The sequence below is a fragment of the Notolabrus celidotus genome, chromosome 16, assembly GCF_009762535.1.
Source record: "Notolabrus celidotus isolate fNotCel1 chromosome 16, fNotCel1.pri, whole genome shotgun sequence".
NCBI classification, from domain to species: domain Eukaryota; kingdom Metazoa; phylum Chordata; class Actinopteri; order Labriformes; family Labridae; genus Notolabrus; species Notolabrus celidotus.
The window spans coordinates 32,217,571-32,236,214 of NC_048287.1; the positions used below are offsets into that span (position 1 = coordinate 32,217,571).

General features: G+C 44.0%; 1 protein-coding gene across 1 annotated transcript in view; it reads left to right on the plus strand.

The window, feature by feature from the left end:
• LOC117828355 (glutamate receptor ionotropic, kainate 5-like) overlaps window positions 1–18,644 on the plus strand; it is a 69,516-nt gene that overhangs the window by 19,534 nt on the left and 31,338 nt on the right. The window contains 8 exon segments of the mRNA XM_034705396.1: window positions 825–977; window positions 6,467–6,498; window positions 6,500–6,547; window positions 6,946–6,973; window positions 10,840–10,858; window positions 10,861–10,946; window positions 11,029–11,191; window positions 11,194–11,231. Coding sequence (XP_034561287.1) covers window positions 825–977; window positions 6,467–6,498; window positions 6,500–6,547; window positions 6,946–6,973; window positions 10,840–10,858; window positions 10,861–10,946; window positions 11,029–11,191; window positions 11,194–11,231 — 567 coding nt within the window.

Here is an 18,644-nt window from a genome sequence, read left to right on the forward strand (position 1 = left end):
CTGGATGTGCACTCACTGTACGGGGGGTGAATTTTTCATAACGCAGCAATTTCTAAGAAATTAAGATTACTAGTCTTCCAATGAGAGGCACAGCTGACTTGATTGACAGGAGGGAACACTGCAGCTGTTGGCGAGGAGGCTGAAACTCCGCCTCTTTACCTCATACTTGCTCAACAGCAGCAATATGGCTGTGGCCGATGATTGGCCTCAAAACAGCTCTTCAGGAACAGATGGGTGACGTCACGGAGACTACGTCCATTATTTATACAGTCTGTGGTCCGGACCCACACTTTGGGAACCCCTGATCTAGATTTAGAGTTTATGAGTCTCTTTATCGACTCACCTCCTCCAAGTTGATCAGAAACGTCAATCCAGAGAGGGTCATACAAATCAGACAGCAGCTAACATTAGCATCTAGCCACCTGCAAGATGAAAGAAGTGTTAGCTTAGTAAAGCGAATACTCCTGATTGGTAGATTCCTTAGCTTAAATTTGCAAGCTTAGAACAGCTCGTAAACCTTACTTATTCCCAAGGTGAAGGATGATGTATAGTGAGCGGGTTGTTAGATCAGACTGGAGATCGGGTGGTGTGTGTGTTACAACTCTGCAAAGCGTGGGAAGGGAGGAAGCAGATACTTTGCTGCAGTCGTTCTAATGAAGAGCACAAGCAACACGCTCCCCCTGCTGGTGAAAACCGGAAGTGCAGAAAAACAAACAAACAGCTCTTTAAAGAGATATTCAGGGGCTTAGAAGACAACATAAAGCACCGTTTGATTAAAGTCTATGTCACATTTTCATGACCCCTTTCTGTCGTTCCTGTCCCAGCTGTCGTCGGCGCTGATGTTCGACGCGGTTCACGTGGTGGTGAGCGCCGTGCGAGAGCTGAACCGCAGTCAGGAGATCGGAGTGAAGCCGCTGAGCTGCACCTCCCCGCTGATCTGGCAGCATGGAACCAGCCTCATGAACTACCTGAGAATGGTAAACACACACACACACACACACACACACGATAAATGCACCTGTTCACATTCCTCTGGTTATCTGTTGCATAACGTCGTTTGAGAGCCTTGAACGTCTCATGGAGGAGGTAGAGGCGGATTGATGGGTCAGCAAACCGACTTGGACATGTGACACTGTTGCTCACATCCCATCTCTTCCTGAGTGTCAACATGACTTACTTTAACCATCATATCTGCCATCTTCCTCCAACCAATTCTGTCTTCACTTAAAGTCCACCAAACATGGAACGAGTTTAAGAAGAAGGAAAACATCCAAAGATATTTAAATCCTAGACTCACAAATACTGATACATCTTACAAGAGTCATGCTGGGACTGTTTCCCATCATGCTCCTGGTGGAGGGAGCATGATGGGAAAGATGCTGGTCGTGCATGTGCAGTCTGATTGAGTTGCATCAGTTCAGCTTGTCTGATGTAACTTCAAAGAAATTGAAGAAAGCAGATAAAAACAGTCGTCTCTGATCCATCACAGCACCGGATCTGATAGGTTCCTATTCTAGTCAATGTGTTAACTTCCACTGGACAAAAAAGAAACCATCATGATGAGCGGAGCCAGGCCTGGAGTCAACAGGTCAGAGGTTTTCAGAGGACCAGAAAGACAACATGGATGAGGAGAGGAGGAGGAGGAGGATCCTTGATTCAGTGATTACTGCAGGGATAACCTCGGTCACATGACTCCAGCTGTCTGGAGGTCCTGCTCTGTAGTGGGTGTTGACGGATTAGAGAGCATGGAGATGGATCAGACACGATCTGGTGGAAGATCTTGCAGTTAAAGATGTTTTAACTTAGTGTTTGGGTTGAGTTAGTTCCCCAAAGTTAGCTAAACCAGTGGTTGTATTGGCTCCATCTACATTGGATCATAGCTTTGCTTCTGTGTGGGAAACATAAGATTACTGCTGACAACCACACACACAGTAAAATGAACTATCCTTTAACCCTCCTGTTATGTTGCGGGTCAAATTGACCCTTTAAAGTCTATTGGAGGCAGTACATGCCTTCAAAGCAGCTAAATGCAACCAAAAGTCTGGGCAGCATGTGACAGAAGAGGAGTTAATTTATCAACATCATTTCATAAAACTAAAAAAATAATCATATGTAGAATAAAATCAACAAAAATCTGTGTCATGTAAAACTGTTGCATTTATTCAGGGCACATGTCCAAAGTGCGGCCCGGGGCCAATCGCGACCCAAGGTCCATTTATTTATGGCCCCAAGCTCCATCTTAAATTATGTTATTTACAGCACAGATATTAATCACATTCTGAATCATCTAAACATTTGTAGTTTCTTTGAAGAGCACAAACAAAACTAAAGTCAATCCAGAAACGTCTCAAAGAGCTTAATATGGACTTCCTGTCTAAAACCAAAGCTCTGGGAATTCTGCAAGACAGCAATAAAGAAGAAACACAAGAACTCTTAAAGCTGACAGGTTTTCAAATGAATGTTTTTATCACGATGTTAAATTGTTCTTGATGAACACTAAAAGTTCAGAGGACACAAGACAAGATCAAAATTAGGAAATTGTGCAGAAAATGTGGTGCATAAAAAATGTTCAGAATGCAGGAAAAGAATTATTTAGTTCTTAAAATGTTGCCTGCTGGTCAGAAAAGTCTTAAAAACAACATGAAAAAGAAGTGTGATGAAATCCAGATCCTGATCCTGCCATAGGAAAATAATGAGACAATATTTTTCCCACATTACCCGACTAATGAAAAACATTTTCCTCCTGGAGAAGATAAAGTTTGCTGATGTTTACATGGCTTGTGGAGAACTGAGGACTTCCTAGTTATTGATTTATTGAGAGAACATTTAAAATAATGTTATTAAATATTTCATATAGAACGTTTATGATTCCTAAGTCTCAGTAGGATCCACTGGCCCTGAGGTATTCTGACAACATCAAATGTGGCCCTCTTTGAAAAAAGTTTGGACACCCCTGATTTAAGGTTTTCCAATTTACATTAAAAAAGTTTTAACCCTCCTGTTATGTTGCGGGTCAAATTGACCCTTTTTAAAGTTAAAAATAAATAAAAAATGTTAAAAGTATTTTTTCAGTATGAAACTTCTTCTGCTTGGTTTAATTAGTGAAATGAACATGTCAAATAAAAATAGTGGATTTCACATATTTGCAACCCCTCTTGCATTTATAGATAAAGATACTGTTTGTGGGTCAACTTGACCCGGCAGTCATGGTGGAGGCTAAAAGGAGTCAGAAGTGTCAAATACTAATTATTTCTTTGCAACTGTGTGACATATTAAACCCCAATCCCACACACATATACCAATTTATTTTACTGAATTTCCCCCTGTAAGTATTTCTGATTCTGATTTTAACATTAATTTTCATTAGAAACGAGTGAGTTATCCTCATTGAAGCATGATCTGTAAGGATTAAGGAACACCACTGCCCTGAATCTTGATTTAATTGGTTAGTAATGGAGTTAATAATGAGATTAAATAAATGAGATTAAATAAATGTGGGTCAAATTGACCCAGGACATGTGGGTCAAATTGACCCAGGACATTATTGCTGTTCCTGATAAACAAACATAACAGGAGGGTAAAGACAGCTCAGTCTGAGGAGAAGGATCACCACACACCAAAAGATGTTAATGAAAAGGACCGAGCACACTTCCAGAAAAAGTTGCATGATTTAAATGTGACATAAAAGTTTTTTTGCAACAAAGGAAATGTTTGAAAGTTCGTTAGACGTCAGTTTGGTGTAAATGCATCCGGACCAGAGAGGTCAGGAAGCATGACGAACATTTACCTTCAAACAGGACAGGAGTTCAAATCTGTTGATTGTTGCTTGAAGTATGGAGGGTTCGATAAGATGAGTCCTCCCTCCTTCAGGATGGAGGAGTGCTGGACACACACACACACACAGAGAGACACACACACTCACAAACTTTGGCCTCTCCCTCCTTCATCTCGCTTTAATTTTCATTTTCATGTTTATTTAATTTCTCCTCGTCTCCTATTTCCCAGTTTCCATCCATCTGCCACTTCTTGTTTCCTTCATCCACTGAGGATGCCTCTCTCCCTCCCTCCCTCCCTCCCTCCCCCTCCATCACTCCCCCCTCTCTCCCTCCCTCTCTCCCCCCTCCCTCCATATTGTTTTTGTTGCTCCCAGTGCTCACTTCATCATCTCTGCACTGTTTTTGGCAGCAACCAGATACCTCTCTCCCTCTTTCTCATTCTCTCCCTCTGTCTCTGTCTCCCTCTGTCTCTCTCTCGCCGCAGATTTTTGGGATTAATTCATCTTGAGTCATGCAGGCACACACACACCACACACCCACACACACACACACACAAACACAAACATTTATTCATACTGTACGAACACTCAATTGCACATTACTCACATAAACTCAGGCACAAAATGCACGCTTGACTGCACGTGTCACACAATTCTCACACTCATTTGCACATTTATGCAAACACACACACACACACACACACACACACACACACACACACACACACATGCATAAACAGCTCTGTCACTCCTCTCTTGTACCGACACCTGTCTGCTCTGCTTCTCCCTCGCACTGCGACTCTTTTTTTCTTTTTCAATCTTTGTTTTTTTTTTTCTTCCAGTATTTAAATTCTGAATTATCCGCCTCTGTTTCTGTCTCGAAGCCCCGTGTACCTGCAGACGCTTCAAAGCTTCTGATTCAGCTCCCGCAAACAATTTTCCGTCTCACTCAGCAGGCCGGGGCCGCACCGAACGCAGACACTTTCAGTTCTGAATGTCGATCACAGAGGCAATAAACACAGTTTATACAGCGTCCTGAAACGAGCAGGATGTTTAAAGCTCACTGATTATGCTTGAAGCTTTTGTGGAGACTGATGGTTGAACAGCTTGCTGCAGAGACACAGACTGGATGTGTCGGTGCAGCTTGATGAGTTAACCCTTTCATTCTTTAAAGATAAGATGCTGCTTCTTTTAAGTCCTACATAAAATGAAGGATTGATTTGAATTCTCATTATCGATCAAAGAAAGATCAGGACTAAACTCTGTACCAGGGGAATATATCGCTGCATGGGAAAGTGGATTATTGGGTCGGTGGTTCACTCACAGGCTCAACATGAATCTATGTAAGTTGAGAAACACTTGGTTACTCTTGTGTGAAGTTTAAAATCATGCTGCTGATCAGACGCAGGTTTTCTTTCAGGTGTTTGGAGGAGACAAAACTCAGGTTTTGACTTTCTTGCATGTTTGTGATTGGTTCACCATCCAGCTGCAGAATTCATAAAGCCATGACTGCAGGCCCAGGGCCCGGGCATAGCAGCATAGCAGCATAGGCAGCATAGGCCATAGGCATAGGCAGCATAGCATAGGCAGCATAGGCAGCATAGGCAGCATAGGCAGCATAGGCAGCATAGGCAGCATAGGCAGCATAGCAGCATAGGCAAATGCTAGCCTCCATAGGGCGCCACTAAATGAGTGGCAAGACCCAAACTGCAGCTCATTGAGGATCTTTTATACAGCCTATGGGAAGAACATTTGAAGATAAAAGGAAAAACAATATTGTTTTATCTCATTTCATTTGGATTAAATTTCAGAATGATGCTAGTGAACATTTAAAAGCTTGTGATTCACTTTTCATTTCAAAATAATGTCTCTAAGTGTTCATGATTGACCTGTTGTTGTTGTTGTTGTTGTTGTTTTTCTTTACACTTTGGAAGCTGTTAGCTTAATTAGATAAAAATTAGTTTGCTTCTGCCTTTTCAGTCATCACTTATGCATCACTGTTGCTTTGTTTAAAGTGTTTATTGATGTTCTTTTGGAGGTCATTTTTATTTTAAAACTAAGAAACCTGTAAACATGAAGCTGGATGTCAGTTGTCTTTCACTGTATTGTGATGTATTGTTGGAGTTGGTTATAATATAAGGGGCACCAGTTCAAATCTTGCCTAGGGCACCAAGTCTGCTGCAGCCGCATGTTCTGCAGTGATTCATTTTTATAACACGTGCAATTTAAAGATAAAGGAGTAGAAGTATTAATGACATATAGGTGCTCTTTGCATCCAGTAAAAATAGAAGTCTTGTGTATCTGATCCGGAGGGCTCTGACCTGCCGGATCAGATACGCAGCCAGAACACAACGGAGTGGATCCAGTGGAAGTTAACACATTGACAAGAATAGAAACCTATCTGATCCGTGCTGTGACGGATCAGAAACAGACCGGACACGGATCTGGTGGAATTTGGCAGGAAGTGGCAGAGCGCTACTTTGAAAATGATTCTTTTATGTATGATAATGATTGTGTGTCTGGGAGCGTTTTCTACGGACAGTTTTTAACATACCTCTGCAGCTATCTGACACCCCTCTCTCTCCTCTCTCTCTCTCTCTCTCTCCTCCCTCTCTCTCTCCTCTCTCTCTCTCTCTCTCTCTCTCTCTGTCTCTCTCCTCTCTCTCTCTCTCTCTCTCTCTCTCTCTGCAGGTGGAGTACGACGGTCTGACGGGTCACATGAGTTCAACAGCAAGGCCAGAGGACCAATTATACCCTGAAGATCCTGGAGAAGCACCCCGGGGCCATAAAGAGGTCAGAGGTCAAAGAAGGTTAAGTGGGAGGCAGAGGGGTCAGGGGTTATGTAAGCGTTCAGGTCACGGTCCAAAATCAGGATTCCTGATGTAAACGAGGGTTTCATGAAAAGTGTTTGAGATCTGTTTGGAGGAAGCGGGTCGGATTAAGAGGAAGGATCACGATCACACACGATCATGGATGTTTGAAATGTTTTACCTTCAGGGAGTCGATGCCGCCCTCTCTGCAGCGTTCAGGTTTACAGCCACTGCCGGACCCTGAGCATCGATCTGCCGTCTGTAAGCAGCTCTCTTATTCACCCGTCGATAAATGAATCCGAACAGATGTGGTTCATGTGAGTTGAGTGTTGCTTTATGACCTCAGGAGAAAATTAAAAGGTCGGAGGTCAGATGGGGTCACCGCCAGGCCGGGGTTAAGTGTGCCGTTCAGAATAATGCAGTGTCACAGATTCGTCTTTAATTTACATGAAGACTTTAACAAGACTAACCGTGCTCTATGTGAAGCTCTTTAATACTTCATGTGTTGGAGGTTTCTCTAAGCCTCTCTGGAGTTCAAAGAGACCCTGTTTGAACCGTCGTATCAGCTGAGTGTTGGCTGATACTCTGCCTGTTGTCGGGTATCAGCCATAGACTAGATAAGAATAGACGTCACAACAAGTCCCTTAAAGTGAAACCAAAACTTTTAGAGCTCCCCCTGCTGACTGGCTGACGTAGATCTGTCGTTATAGTTAGTTCTTATCATGCCGATTTATATCAGTGTTCATGTTTCAGAGGAGTTTAGTTTAGATTAGTTGTGTGATGCTTTTAAAAAGAGCAGGAAAGAGGGGAGGGGCTAATGACATTTCTTTTTTGATCCCCTATTCAGAACTTTGACTTTTTTATGGAGTTCTGAGATGAAACGCAAATTCTAAAACTCTGCCTTTGATGTCACCTGCAGAATCCTAGAACTCGTCTTTGATTTCACCTGCAGGATTCTAGAACTCTGTCTTTGATGTCACCTGCAGAATTCTAGAACTCTGTCTTTGATGTCACCTGCAGAATTCAAGAATGCCTTTGATGTCACCTGCAGATTCTAGAACTCTGTCTTTGATGTCACCTGCAGGATTCTAGAACTCTGTCTTTGATGTCACCTGCAGAATTCTAGAACTCTGTCTTTGATGTCACCTGCAGAATTCTAGAACTCTGCCTTTGATGTCACCTGCAGAATTCTAGAACTCTGCCTTTGATGTCACCTGCAGAATTCTGAATGGCCTTTGATGTCACCTGCAGAATTCAAGAATACCTTTGATGTCACAGGCAGAATTCAGAATACCTTTGATGTCACCTGCAGAATTCAAGAATACCTTTGATGTCACAGGCAGAATTCTAGAATGCCTTTGATGTCACCTGCAGAATTCTAGAATGCCTTTGATGTCACCTGCAGAATTCTAGAATACCTTTGATGTCACAGGCAGAATTCAAGAACTCTGCCTTTGATGTCACCTGCAGAATTCTAGAATGCCTTTGATGTCACAGGCAGAATTCAAGAACTCTGCCTTTGATGTCACCTGCAGAATTCCAGAATGCCTTTGATTCACCTGCAGAATTCTAGAACTCTGCCTTTGATGTCACAGGCAGAATTCTAGAACTCTGTCTTTGATGTCACCTGCAGAATTCTAGAATGCCTTTGATGTCACCTGCAGAATTCTAGAATGTCTTTGATGTCACAGGCAGAATTCTAGAACTCTGCCTTTGATGACACAGGCAGAATTCTATTCCATTATCAACGCCTTGATTGACAGCTCTGTCAGCCACTCAGCCTCCTGCAGCTCTGTGTGCACCGGATCAAGAGTAGAGGAGGAATGGTGAGAGGAAACGTAACAAACACTAGCACAGGAGTCACTGAATGCACCATAGCCATAACCGTCTGATTCAAACCCACAAAAGAAGAGGTGACACACGAATAAAACAAACAGACAGTGTTTAGCTTGGGAGTCACGGCACATAAAGTTGGATTGTTGCAGGGTACAAAAGGTGATAAGAGGGAATGAGACCGGTGGGAGAGGTTTAGATTTCAGAGAGGATGGTCAGACACCTGAATTGTCCTCGCACAGATTACTTTTCTCCACGATTAGATCGGAGGAAGGAGTGGCCTTTGCTCTTTATCTTCCTGTCCCCTGGAGACAGCCCAGCATCCTAACTGCTGATAAACACACAAACAAACAGGAGGTCGGCTGAGGTCAGAGGTCATGGGATGGTATCAGGTCAGCAGACGGCGCTTAATGTGCCTCAGTTTGTATTTATGACCTTATTCAACCTGCTGAATGAGGCGGGAGGAGCCAGACCCTCCCTCATTGATTTCAGCATCGATTGTGGAGCGAGGATTATTAATCTCCCTGCTGATGTCTGTCTCTGCGACTCTGATAAACACTTATTTTATTTCAGCCTGTTTGTCTGCTGAGTTTCTCCACCTCGCTGCTTCCTGACATCTTCCTTTTGTCTGTCTCACTTTGCTTTTGTTCTCTCGTCTCCAATCTTTGTTTAAATACTGAATCCAACAAAGTCTAGAGCCATCAGCAAGTTTCTATTCAGACGAGCAGTGTCTACATGCAGACTCTGAATCTTCCTTTTGCAGTTTCTCTGGCCTCAATCCTGCAAAAAAAAACTAAAAACACTGAGGCTTTTTACTCCAGGACTCAAAGATTGTATCAGGAAGTTGCTTTTGCAGGAGTTTGAATGTGCTGTCAGGCAGAAAGCAGATTATGATACGTGTTTATTCGGGTTTGTTAAAACACTGCCCATGAATATCTGCAATCTGAGACAAACACAGCTCGGGGAATTTCAAAATACACCTGTATGACCTCAAAATAAGCAGGTTTTGCACAGTAAACAAGAGCAGGGAGAATAACTGCTGATTGCAGCAGATTTCTTAAAGGTCGCATACAGACGTGCACGCCGGGTCCAAATATAGGATCCCAGATCTTTAGGGTTCTGGTTATTTCCCATTTGGAACCAACTTCCTGAGTTTTGCAAAGACCAGAAGCTCTGTTCCTTTCTGACTCGCTTACGTTCACATTTAATCCAAAGTGTGTGGATGAATATTCCTCTTCAGCTGCAGGAGTGTAATGGTTCTGACATGAAGATCTGTCGTGTCGGGTTCATAATTTAAAACTTGGTTTCTTTCCAAACTGCAGCAGAATGAACGCCAGATTCTGTTGGCAGTAATGAGTTAAATGGAAGCTGCAATAACTACAGATTGATAAAAGTTAAAGGATCACAAAGCATCCTCAAAGATGCCTGTCACTCAGGTTGAATTTTATGAATTCAAACATAGGAGTGAGAGACGTGAAATAGCTTTGCCGAGCGTGAGTTTGCATCTCTCCAAAGACTCGGTATGTTGTTCATTTGCAGTCCAATCATAGGAAAGTCAGATGACAGCTCTTTCAAAGCCCAGGAATTTATTCATGTTCCCATTCAGTGTCGACCAGCGGAGGGGGGTGCATTCTTTCCCAGAGGGGCGCTATTACAGCATCCAAAATATATGCACATTACTCATATAAGGTCAAACAAGATGGCATACCGTGTCACTGCATGCTCAGCTCTTTACGACTTAGCTCACAGGATGCGTCCCTCTGCTGCCCCCTGTGTGGTGGAGGTGTTTAATGCGTTTGCTGCACATTTTTCCTGCAGCTGAAGAATGCACGTCACTTGTTTTGAAGAACAGAGGTTCATTTTCAAGAATCACTTAAAGCCAGTCAGTAACTTTAGACATATAGGGTAATCTCAATCAACATTTGTGTTGCATGTTTGACATTTTAACAACTAAATAAATAACATTTACCTTGTATTTTAAAATGTTATATATGTAACTCAAACTGATTTTAAGATCTTGTTCAGTGAGGGTCTGCAGACAAAGACATGCTTTATTCATTCTTTATTTATTTTATGCAACACACACATAAAATGGAAATACACACACACACACACCCACACACACAGGGTCAGCTGATCATGCATTTATGAAGTGATGTCAGAGTGAGGGGGCTGCACAGGGTCGACCTCCAGGAAGTGAGCTAGCATCGCTCCAGAGACCAGCCCAGTTTTCATTCTATGATCCATGCAGATACTTGAACCCTTCAGTCCCTACAGACTGGACCACTGCCTCCCCCGTTAAGAGGTGGTGAGGCTCTAGCGCCCTCTATGACCAACAGTCACTGGTGTTGACCTCATCTGTCTGTTTCCAGCTGCCTCCTCTAACATCTCTCCGTCTCTCTCTTCCTCCTGGATGCACAGATTGGAACCTGGTACTCCAACACACGCTGCTCATGAACTCCACGTCTCTGGACCTCAACGCCTCAGAGACGCTGGCGAACAAGACGCTGATCGTCACCACCATCCTGGTAAGAACCCGTCACAGGTGCATGACTCAGCGCGAGGAGTCACTTCTCCGTTGACGGTTGATGTCCCCTTCCCCTCCGACAGGAAAACCCGTACGTGATGCGGAAGTCGAACTACCAGGAGTTCCATGGGAACGACCAGTACGAGGGTTTCTGTGTGGACATGCTGCGGGAGCTGTCGGACATCTTGAAGTTCTCCTTTAAGATCAAGCTGGTGGACGACGGGCTGTACGGAGCGCCGGAGCCCAACGCAGCTGGACGGGGATGGTGGGAGAGCTGATCAACAGGGTGAGTGAGACTTCTATAAGTGAGACTTTACTGGGTTTAAAGCAGGAGCGGTGACGACACAAAAAACCTTTGGGCTTCACCTTGGACTTGTGATGAGTCAGCAGGGCTAACTGGTTCAGGTGACATCAGGACCATCCATGTGGGTCATTAAGAAGTTTGTTGAGACATGAGACCAGGACCGGGCCATGTTCGCTGTGAGTAAGTGAGGATGCTACCCATTCCCAAGTCTCTACGACCTCTGGAGCCCAGATATGAGCCAAACATCCCCTAGCCACCAGAATTAACGGTGTGCAAGATCCGACCGAGTATGGAGGCCAAAATCCGTCACCTGGCGAGGCCTAGGGGCGCGTTTCAGGCCATTTGAGTCATATGAACTATTCTTTGGGGGACAAATTCTGGACAGGCCATACATTTCACAGGGTCAGGGCTAGCTTGGCATTAGCGCTAGCATTCCCCCCCGTATGGTTAGGAGTAAGGGGTAATAAGCATCTCAGGAAGTAGCTTTTTGAGGAACTCTACAAGGTAATCTCATATTTGGATGGGTGGTGGCTTTTTACAATTGTCTGCCAGAGCCGGATCAGGTGACATCAGGACCATCTCTGTGGGTCCTAGGAAGTTAATGAAAGTGTCCAAAAACCAAAAAGCCCCCTCCCGGTTTTGGCCACATTACTGCAACTGAATGTTGTAAAGACGTGGGACCAAGACTGGCGTGTTTGGCAACTGTAAATTAGTAGGGGAGCCAACCAAGTCTCTTCGACCTCTGGTTCCCCAGATAAGAGCCAAAACGTCCCCCACAAACCAAACAACGATGCACAAGATTCAACCATGTGTGGAGGCCAAAATCCTCACATAGCAAGTGCCTATGGGTGTTTTCAGGCCGATTGGAGTCCTCTGAGTTGAACTTTTGGGGACGAAATTCTGGAAAGCCATACATTTTCACAGGGTCTGGGTTAGCTTTGGCATTAGAGTTAGCATCCCCCCCAGTAGGGTCAGGAATAGGGGGTAGTAAGCATCCTGGGAAGGGGCGTTTTAGGAATAACTCTACAAGGCAATCTCCTAGTTGGATGGGTGGCGTCTCTTTGGAAGCATCTACTCGAGCCAGTTAGGTGACATCAGGACCAAGTGTGTGGGGGTCATTAGGAAGGTAATGAAGGTGTCCAAAATCCAAAAAGTCTCATCCTGGTTTTGGAAGTATTTCAAGCGATGGAAGGTGGTAGAGACATGGGACCCAGATCGGCATGTTCAGCCATCGCAAATTAGAAGGGGAGCCAACCACTCCTATGTCTCTACAACCTCTGCTCTCCAGATAAGAGCCGAAGCCAGCAGAAACAAACAGTGCACTAGATCCGACCAAGTATGGAAGGCCAAAATCCGTCACCTGGCTCTTAGAATCATCTCCCAGAGCAGGATCAGGTGACATCAGGACCATCTGTGTGGGTCATTAGGAAGTTAATGAAAGTGGCCCCCTTTCCCGGTTTAAGACACCTCTTGGACATCACAGGGTTCAAAAGGTCTCTGAGGTGCACTTAAAGTCTTGTAAGTCATGATTCAACATGGGTTCTAAAAGTCAGTGGGAACCAGGAGGCCACGACTAAAGTCAGGAGTCTGCTCAGTCTGCAAATTAGGCAAACAAGGTGGAACAAGTATCCGGGTGCAAGAAACAAAAGCTTCTCTCTGTATTGGCAGAAGATTCCCAAGTGGTCTCATGCACATGCAGCTATGCAGTGCCTACAAGTACCAGGATGCATGTCAGCAACGTCTTTATTATATTTAACAAGCAGATGAGTCAAAGCAACGTTACTCTTTAAGGCACTTTAAGGCCTTTCTGTGTGAGAGGCCGTTTTGTTCCTGCAGCAGAACTCCAACAGTTCTTCCAGGTAACAGTCACATCAAATTACGGCGCTGTTCTTGGAATCACACGAAAGATTCTAAAGCTGCAGAGTCACACAGAGCGTCTACAACAGCTGCAGGGACGTTTGGTGGATTGAAATGAAGCTGAAAATCTAATCAGCTGTAGCAGTGTTTAGATTTCATGCGTTTCAGCTCTTGTGGAGACATTAGTTTGGACGTTTTTACTACATGGTTAAATAACTACAGGCACTAAATATAATTGGATTCCCAAAAGTGTCCAAACTCTCCAGGTAGAAACTCAGAGAGAACGAGGGGAGAAACAACAGTCTGAGATTTGGAGCCGCGGCTGAGATTGGACTTGATTTTCTCACTTTTTAGGTGTAAAAAAACTCAAACTTCCTCCTATAAGAACAGACTGCAGGACTACTAACACACACACACACACACACACACACACACACACACACACTTGCCTACACTTCTCCTTATCGGCTGCGCTTTTCTCTCAGCTTTGTCGCAGGCAATTCTCTGCACAGCTTTAATTAGACTCAACTTGACTTGAAATGAGCCACTTTCCCTGAGAAAACAACTAACGGGGGAAATTGAGCTTCAGCTGAGCCACTTAATACCTCCTCTGTGTGCATGTGTGTGTGTGTGTTTGTTTGAGTGCGTGTGTGTGTGTGTGTAGGCCGGGCGTCTTGCTCACACTCCAACACTTGTTTTAATTGGCTGACTCTTGTGTCGCAGCTAAGGGTGCGTTCACTGTCAGCAGGTTGCAGCACACGTCTCGTCCCTCTTGCTGCCATAACGACTAACACTGAACATTTGATGGAGTGAGTGTAATCACTGGGAAATGTTTGTGTGTGTGTGTGTTTGTTTGGTTAGTTAATGCTCCTGTTGTTGTGTGTGATATTTTCTCTTAAAGGTACAGTGTATGGCCTAGAGTGATAGGCGTGCGTCCCATGTACAGAGGCTAAAGTCAACGCTGCAGCGGTTACTGGCTCGACTCTCAGTCACAGTTTCACCCTCTCTCTGCTCCCCACATCTTCATGATGATTTCATTTCAGCAAACTTAAGGAACGTGTTTAATTCAAGTAACTCTCAAGATAATTGGTTCCTTTTTCGGTCCGTTCCGCTGAAGTAAGCCACATTTCTGACAATGTGTGACTTACTATTTACAGTGAAGCTGAGACTCATTTGAAACAGGTCAATTGACGGTCTGTTGTTGGTTTCCATCAGAGGAATCGTCTTCATCTGTTTGTTTCAGGGTTCATCCTTGTGGTAAGATAGAGTTAAAGCCGTCATGCATCTTGTAAGATACAGTGAAGCTGAGACTCATTTGAAACAGGTCAATGGACATCCAGTTATTGGTTTTTCATCAGAGGAATCTCCTTCATCTGTTTGTTTCAGGGTTCATCTCTGTAGTTAGATACATTTTAAGCCATCATGCAACTTGTTAGATACAGTGAAGCTGAGACTTATTTGAAACAAGTCAATGGACGGCCAGTTGTTGGATGTAATGAACCAAGAAATGGCCAACACATCTGTTATCGTTCAGTGAAATCTGTTTGTTTCAGGGTTCATCACTGCAGTAAGAGATCTTAAGCCAAGGCATGACTTGCTATTTACAGTGAAGCTGAGACTCATTTGAAACAGGTCAATGGACATCCAGTTGTTGGTTTTTCATCAGAGGAATCTCCTTCATCTGTTTGTTTCAGGGTTCATCTCTGTAGTTAGATACATTTTAAGCCATCATGCAACTTGTTAGATACAGTGAAGCTGAGACTTATTTGAAACAAGTCAATGGACATCCAGTTGTTGGATGTAATGAACCAAGAAATGGCCGACACATCTGTTATCGTATAGTGAATCTGTTTGTTTCAGGGCTCATTGCTGTAGTAGGACAGATCTTAAGCCGAGGCATGACTTGCTATTTACAGTGAAGCTGAGACTCATTTGAAACAGGTCAATGGACATCCAGTTGTTGGTTTTTCCTGAGAGGAATGTCCTTCATCTGTTGGTTTCGGGGTTCATTGCTGCAGTAAGACAGATCTTAAGCCATCATGCAACTTGTAAGATACAGTGAAGCTGAGACTCATTTGAAACAAGTCAATGGACGGCCAGTTGTTGGATGTAATGAACCAAGAAATGGCCGACACATCTGTTATCGTTCAGTGAAATCTGTTTGTTTCAGGGTTCATCCTTGCGGTAGAGTAAAGTTAAGCCGTCATGCATCTTGTAAGATACAATGAAGCTGAGACTCATTTGAAACAAGTCAATGCATGGCCAGTTGTTGGTTTTTCATCAGAGGATTCGTCTTCATCTGTTTGTTTCAGGGATCATGAGTGTGGTAAGACAGATCTAAAGCCAACAAGTGGCTTCCCTATTTACAGTGAAGCTGAGACTCATTTAAAACAGGTCAATGGATGGTTAGTTTGTGTTTTTCATCAGAGGCACTTCCTCCAGAAGATGTGATGAACCAAGAAATGGCCGACAGATCTGTTTTGTTATCGTGAAATCTTTTCTTTTCAGGGTTAATTACTGTCGTAAGACAGATCTTAAGCCGAGGCGTGACTTGCTATTTACAGTGAAGCTGAGACTCATTTGAAAGAAGTCAATGGATAGCCATTTGTTGGTTTTTCATCAGAGGAATCTCCTTCATCTGTTTGTTTCAGGGTTCATCGCTGTAGTAAGACATATCCTAAGCTAACAGGTGACCTGCTACTTACAGTGAAGCTGAGACTCAGTGGAGACAGATGGACAGGCAGTAGCTGGTGTCCATCAGAGAAGTCCTGGCACTGATCCTAGCTAACTAGCCATGAAACTTGGCACTGGTCTACCTCAGGTAGCTTGAAGCAGCAGGAGAGTTGATCCAGCACAGCTCATGGAGGAGGAAGGAGGTTTACCCCGCTGAGAGAGTCCAGGTGATGTTGACGGTGTTAGGTCTCATGTTATATCTTTTAAAAAACAATATTCAGAGATCATTCCCAAACGTGAACGCTCCTCTGGTCAAAGCTCTGCAGGTTTCCTGAGGTGACACTTCCTCTGGCTGGTGGAACGTGGCAGGAAGCCCGAGTGTGTTAGAGGTCCTCACGAGTACAGTAAAACAAACGTGTGTGTGTGTGATAGTGAGCTCTTGCACATAATGTTAAAACCACACACACACACACCACACACACACACACAGCTACCCCGCAGTGTGCTAGCTACACATAATAGCAGTGATAATGGTGATGGTGGCGGATGATTGTGATTGTGCGTGTTTGCGTGTGTGTGGTCGTGTGTGTATCCATGTGTGTGTGTGTGTTTGTGTGTGTGTGTGTGTGTGGTCGTGTGTGTGTGTGTCAAAGAAAAGGAAATTGGGAACACAAGCGGGCCATTAGCGGGCTAATCAACTGCCTTTTTTCTTACTAATTATAGAGAGCTGTTTCAATTACACAGCGAGAGTCCTCAGCATGAACACACACACACACCACACACCACACACACACACACACACACACACAACACACACACAGACCAGCAGGTATTCACTTTTATCTGCAGCCAGAGACTCTTAGTGAGTTTTTGCAAATGTGTTTAAAAATTACAGACGCTCTTCATCTCAATCACTCCGCTGGACTCTGACCTTCATCTACCATCTTTCTTTTTGAACACACACACATAGAAACACACACACACACCACACACACACACACACACACACACACATACACACACACACAGAAAACACACACACACTTCCTCCCTTGCTTTCCATTTAGGTGTGACCTTCTGTCGCCCCTCACTGTTTTCCTCATCTGAAATTTCAGAGGTGGAAGCTCTTAAAACAACTCTCCTCTCTCTCTCCTCTCTTCTCTCTCTCTTCCCTCTCTCTCTCTCTCTCTCTCTCTCTCTCTCTTCTCCCTCTCTCTCTCTCTCTCTCTCTCTCTCTCCTCTCTCTCTCTCTCTCTCTCTCTCTCTCCACACGAGGCCCAGGAGCTGATGAAAGTGGTTGAAATTTGTTGAACAAGTGTCTCCTGGTTAATCAATTAGGTGTTAATTAAGGAGCATAGGGGAGTCTGGGGTCCAGATAAACGCTCCTCTATAAATCCACTCTGAGCGCCTCTGTTCACTCCACCTTAATGAGATTATCTTCCAACCTTATACTCACTCTGCTGCGTGTTACCCACTGAGATTAAAGCCCCACTATAATATGGGAAAGGAAAGAAAAAAACACACTTCTGAGGAGGTGCGGTGTGATGTGGTTAAATTAGAATGACACAAAATCCATTATCGCCAATGTGAGTAAATGAGATTTTGTTTGCATTCAGCAGCGCCGTGACGGGGGCAGCTCAGGGTGAAATATCATTTCAATGCACTTCCCACAAAATACACAAAAGAAGTTCTGGGTGCCGGAGCTGTAAGAGCTGGAGTATAATGAGAAATCCTGGATGGACTCTGCAGCGTTTTCCTCGAACGGAAGCTGGAGTCAGTTTCACCGGTTATTTAAAATATCTCACCATGAAGCTCAAAACAAGAAGTCATTGAGCTTTTGAAGTTTAACATGTGAACTGATCTCTATTTAAAGGTCTCTGTCTGTAGTCTGAGAAGAACTAACCAATCAGGTGTGCAGGAAAAACAGTGTATGGAGAGCAGAAGCAGGAGGAACACATCTGAGGAGGATTCTTTCTCTCTATAAACAAATATCTGCATGAAGAGCAGCTAACAATCACTACAGACAATCAGCGTTTAGATTACTGACTTCCCTGAACGCAGCATCAGAAACGATGGATCCCACCCCATTCAACAAACAAACATTGTAGAGTAGTTTCTTTCCTCTTGAGGACAGACCTGACAAAGCTTTTTACTTTCAGCTACAACTAACCTGTAATTACAGATTCTGATTCAGAGACATGTTGAATCTGGATCTCAGGGGTCTGGGTTCTAGTCTGAGGAAGGGTTCTGGTCTCTGTCTGTAGTCTGAGGAGTATCCACCAATCAGGTGTCAGCAGGAAGAACAGTCTGTATGGAGAGCAACAGCAGGTGATCTAGAATTCGACTTTGAAGAAGAAAGGAGAGGAGGAAAGAGGAAAGGAGAGGAAATGAGAAAGAAGGATGAAAATTTAGGAAAGAGAAAAGATGTGAGACAAGAGAAGAGGGAAGGAAAGAAGAGAGGAGGGGGGGGTGGAAAAAGGAGAGGAGGAGGGAAGAAAAGAGGAGAGGAGAAGGAGGCAAGGAAAAGTGGGGAATAAGAAGGGGAAAGAAAAGAGGAGGCAGGAGAGGAGAGAAGGAAAAGGAAGACAGAAGGAGGAGAGAAAAAGAATGAGGGGAGAGAGGGGAGAAAAGAAAAAAGGAGAGGAAAAAGAGTGGAGAGGAAAGAGGAAAAGAAAGGAGGAAAGAAATAAAGGAGAGGAAAGAGGAAAGGGAGGAGGAAGAAAAAAGGAGAGGAACTAAGAAAGGAGAGGAAAGGAGGAAAGAAAAAAGGAGAGGAATGAGGAGGGAGAGGAGGACAAAATTCCTGAATTCTGTCTTTGATCTCAGAATTCTAACATTCCATGAAGAAGGTCAGACCTTAAAAAA